We start from the raw sequence: 4,402 nt of genomic DNA, 5'->3' as shown, positions 1-4,402 counted from the left end.
GTGGTTGCGACTACAGCAATCATTCTGCCGCCAGCGTGTGGTGCGCATTGCCGAAGTAAAAGCAAGTTGTGTATACCTAAGCATGCTGACCAGAGGCAAAAGTCTTCGCACTGCGAAGTTCGCAGTTACTTTTAGGCTCGTTTGCACATTTATTAGCTTGCAGCACCCACAACCACATCATGATCAAGCTTCAATACATATATGCCAGCACATTATCACATTCTTCATTATTATTCACAGACGCTCTCAATCCATTCAATTCGCGGACTGCTGCACCAATTTTGCGTAGATGCCCTTCAAATTGATCAGCTCCTGGTGTGTGCCCTGCTCAGCGATCTTGCCGCCGCTCACCACGCAGATCTTGTCCGCTTTGCGGATAGTGGACAACCGGTGCGCGATGATGATCGTCGTGCGCCGCTTCAACGCCACCACCTTGTCCAGAGCCTCCTGCACCACCTTCTCGCTCTCCGAGTCCAAGGCGCTCGTCGCCTCGTCCAGCAGCAAAATGTTGGGATTCTTCAAGATGGCTCGCGCAATGGCGATGCGCTGCTTCTGGCCGCCAGACAGCTGCTCGCCCTTCATGCCCACCTGCGTGTTGTAGCCGTCCGGGAACTTGGTGATGAATCCGTGCGCGTTGGCCATCTTGGCGGCCTCTTCGATGTCCTGTTGGGTGGGTTTGTCCGTCAGTCCGTACGCGATGTTCTCTGCGATGGTGCCGATGAAGAGCGTGGGTTCCTGTCCGACGAGGCCGATCTGACTGCGCAGCCAGTTGAGGTTGAGTTCTTTGGTGTCGATGCCGTCGAGGAGAACTTGACCATCGACAGGGTCGTAGAAACGTTCGATGAGCGAGACGCAAGTGCTTTTGCCACCGCCACTTGGACCACAGAACGCGACAGTCTGACCAGCTTCGATGGTGAGGTTGTAGTTGCGGAGGACGGTGACTTCAGGTCGGGTGGGGTATCGGAAGCTGACGTTCTTGAACTCAATCTTGCCCTCGAAGTGAATAGGCCGAAGACCAGATTCATCGAAGGAATCGATCGGCGGCTCCAGATTCTTGATTGCAACGATTGCCTTACCCGCTTTCACAGCGTTATCAGAGTCGCCAAGAAATGACGCAGCGCTGCCAACACCTTGAGCTGACATCATGATTGCCATCAGTGTGCGAATGAGCTTCGCGAACGTGATATCACCACCGTCGACCAACTTTCCTCCGTACCAAAAGACGAGCGAGTACGTCGCGAATACAATGAAGGAGCTGAACCCCAGCGCTACTCCGTTCAATCTCGCTTCACGACGTCCACTTGTCAAAGGTTCCTCGAGCAAATCCATGAACTTGTCAGTCATCGACGTCTCCATGCCCATCGCAACGACAGTTCGGATATTGGTGAGCGCCTCAGATGCGTGCGCTCCAACGTCCGCCAGTTCGTCGGACAACACATTTCCGTGACGAACATGCCGCATCCTGATCATTTGCCCGATGATAAGGAGTGGAAAAACGGCGAGCATCACCAGAGTAAGTAACCAACTGCCGGTCGTAAAGGAAATTACAAGCGCCGCAACGAATGTGAACGCTGCCTGCACAACACGTCCTTGAGAATCTCCCGAAATCATCGCTACTTTCGTAGCGTTTGTTGATAAATCAGCAGCGAGGGCCCCTGTGGCATTCTTCTTGTCATCAAAGAAGGCGATATTTTGGCGACAAAGTGCTGAAAAGTGAATCCCTCGCAGCCTTGATGTCAGTTTTTCAGCCATGTATCGGAAACAAAAGTTTTGTGTAGCGTTCGTGATGAACAGAAGCACTGCGCCTCCAATGTAGCACAGCCCATATACCCTAACGTCGCTTGAGAGGTGGTCCAGGTACGAGTGAAGGCCGTATGTTTGATAGTTGGTGTATGCAGTCGTCATACTTGCAACCATTTCGCTGATCAAAATTGCCGAGCACGGCATTGAGAACCCATTTACGCCTGCAGCAAGCAAACCAGTGACGAAAAACTTGCGCTCTGGTCGGCTAAACTCCAACGCGTCGACAATCGTGAACTTGCCTTGCGGTTCGTTCTCATTGACTTCTTTCAACACGGCGTCATCGACAAACCGGTCGCTCCCAACCGACCTGTTGCTCCGTTTCCGGACCATCTTCATGTCAGTATCGATGCCAACTTGAATTAGTGCCGCCGCAGCTTCGGCTTCTTCTTGTGCCTTTTCTTCCTGAATCGTGTACAACTTGCGATAAATTCCATCTTCGATCCTGACCAACTCATCATGAGGGCCCTCTTCCACAACATGACCGCCATTCACAACAACAATCTTGTCCGCGCGACGAACCGTGCTCAACCGATGAGCGATCACCAACGTCGTCATGTGCGTCTTGTCCATCAAATCGTTCAACGCAGCCTGCACGACACGCTCGCTCTCCGCATCTAAGGCACTAGTAGCCTCATCCAGCACCAGGACCGTCGGCTCACGCACGATCGCCCGAGCAATGGCAACGCGCTGCTTCTGGCCACCGGACAGTGACACACCCTTCTCGCCCACCAGCGTATCGTACTGCTCCGGCAACGACATGATGAATGTGTGCGCATTGGCCAGTTTTGCCGCTGCCACGACCTGCTCACGAGTGATTCCTTCTCCGCCTGCCGCGATGTTCTCGAAGATGGTGGTCGCGAACAGCACGGGCTCCTGTGACACGAGTCCGATCTGCGAGCGCAGCCACTTTACGTTCAGCGTCTTGATGTCACGTCCGTCGAGCAGAATGGAGCCGCTGTTTGGGTCGTAGAAGCGTTCGAGCAGCGCGATGAGAGTGCTTTTGCCGCCTCCACTGGCACCAACAAAGGCGACAGTTTGGCCAGGTTCGATGGTGACGTTGTAGTCGTTGAGGATCTGTACATCGGGGCGACTTGGGTAGGTGAAATTGACGTTGAGGGCTTGAATGCGTCCAGCGCAGGAGTCAGGTTTCTCTCCAACTTCCTCTTTGGAGGCGTCGATGTCAGACTTCGTATCAAGGATCTTGTAAATCGCAGCCGCAGCTCCTTTCGCTTCAGCTACAGCAGTGATATTCGGCGAGATCTGCGAGAGCGAAATCGTCCCCATCAACACGCCGAAGAAGGCCTGAAACACTGTGCCGGGCGATGCCTCTGCTCTCGCTACTTTGGACCCGCCGTACCAGAGCCCCGCCGCGTACATGAGCCAGATACTCCCCATCATGCAGCCGAACACGCACGCCGAGCGCTTGGAGATGGCGATATTGCCCGTCTCCACCAGCACAGCCCGCTCATTGTACTTGTCGATGGCGCGCTTCTCCCCGTTCAGCGAGGCCACCGTGCGGATGGAGCCGAGCGTCTCCTCCGCCACCGCGCCCGCCTCGGCGTACATCTTCTGCGAGAGCACCGCCCGCTTGCGGAATAGCCGCACCATGTACTTGAGCGAGAGCACCATGAAGGGCATGACGCAAGCCATGACGAGGCTCATATCCCAGCCGCGTGCAAATCCGATGATGTAGCCGACGAAGAACTGGCACGTGAACTTGATGGAGTCGCTGAGCTTCTGGCCCATGCCGTCCTTGATCTTGACGGTATCGCCCGTGATGCGGCTGGACAGCTCGAAGGCGTCGCTGCGGTCGTACCAGCTCACGTCCATGTAGAGCATGTGCGCGAACACCTGGCCACGCAGCGACTTCATCTGGCGCTCGGCCGAGTTGCAGAACAGGATGTAGGCCAGGCAGTCGGTGGCGAACAGCGCCACGGCGATCAGGAAGTAGTAGAGCGCGGCGCGGTTCACGGCGTCGCGGTCCACGCCGCCGTCCGCCTGGGCGAAGGCGTTGATGGCCGTGCCGAAGACCAGCGCCATGCACGGGAAGATCGCGCCGTTGACGCCGGTCATCACGGCGCCCAGCACGAGCTGCAGCTTGTCGGCGGGCGTGGCGAAGCGGTACAGCGCCAGGAACGACAGCGAGTCGTCGTGTGCCAACAGCGGCGCGTCCTGCGTGGCAGGCGCAGAGGAGACGGAGCTGCGTCTGCTGCTGCTTGGGCTCTTGGTGGCTTTGGGCGTCGCGAGGGCGGCGTATGGTGCCTGGAGCGGAAAATGGGGCGGCGGCATCTTGGATTGGGGGCTGTAGACTGGGGATGGAGACTGAATCCGCTTGCGCCCGACGCCGCAATTTGCCGAATGAATTGGTCGTTGCGTCCGTCGAGCAAACTTGACCCCCTCACTTGACACGGATACCACTGTACGAAATGATGGTCATATTTTGGTGTTAGAAACGGGGCGGGTGACAGATTTCGCTAGTCTCGCGCTGGATGTCGACCACCCGATTTGCTTGAAGCTAACCGAGATGTGGACGGGTGAAATCTGCGGCGAGCTTGGGCGGCGAGAGGAGGCGGAAGCACGTTTAGGTTGAAGCACTTAG

The 4,402-nt window shown here is 56.3% G+C and overlaps 1 protein-coding gene across 4 annotated transcripts; it reads right to left on the bottom strand.

The window, feature by feature from the left end:
• Nucleotides 1-255: 255 nt before the first annotated feature.
• Nucleotides 256-4,092, bottom strand: IUM83_14760 (the record flags this gene model as incomplete). 4 transcript variants are annotated; one of them, XM_067939529.1, is made up of 3 exons in its annotated part: nt 2,163-2,245; nt 2,427-3,003; nt 3,094-4,092. In XM_067939529.1, the coding sequence occupies 3 exons, from the start codon at nt 4,090-4,092 to the stop codon at nt 2,163-2,165; spliced, it is 1,659 nt and encodes a 552-aa protein (XP_067787949.1). The 4 variants fall into 4 exon arrangements, with proteins under 4 accessions (XP_067787948.1, XP_067787950.1, XP_067787947.1 ...); XM_067939530.1 differs by having other exon boundaries at nt 256-3,003; XM_067939532.1 differs by lacking the exons at nt 2,163-2,245; nt 2,427-3,003; nt 3,094-4,092 and adding exons at nt 256-782; nt 867-1,155.
• Nucleotides 4,093-4,402: the final 310 nt, after the last annotated feature.

Source organism: Phytophthora cinnamomi (assembly GCF_018691715.1).
Source record: "Phytophthora cinnamomi strain GKB4 chromosome Unknown Contig56, whole genome shotgun sequence".
Lineage (NCBI taxonomy): Eukaryota > Oomycota > Peronosporomycetes > Peronosporales > Peronosporaceae > Phytophthora > Phytophthora cinnamomi.
The sequence above is the reverse complement of the archived record's forward strand: the minus strand, read 5'-3'. Positions and strand labels throughout refer to the sequence as shown.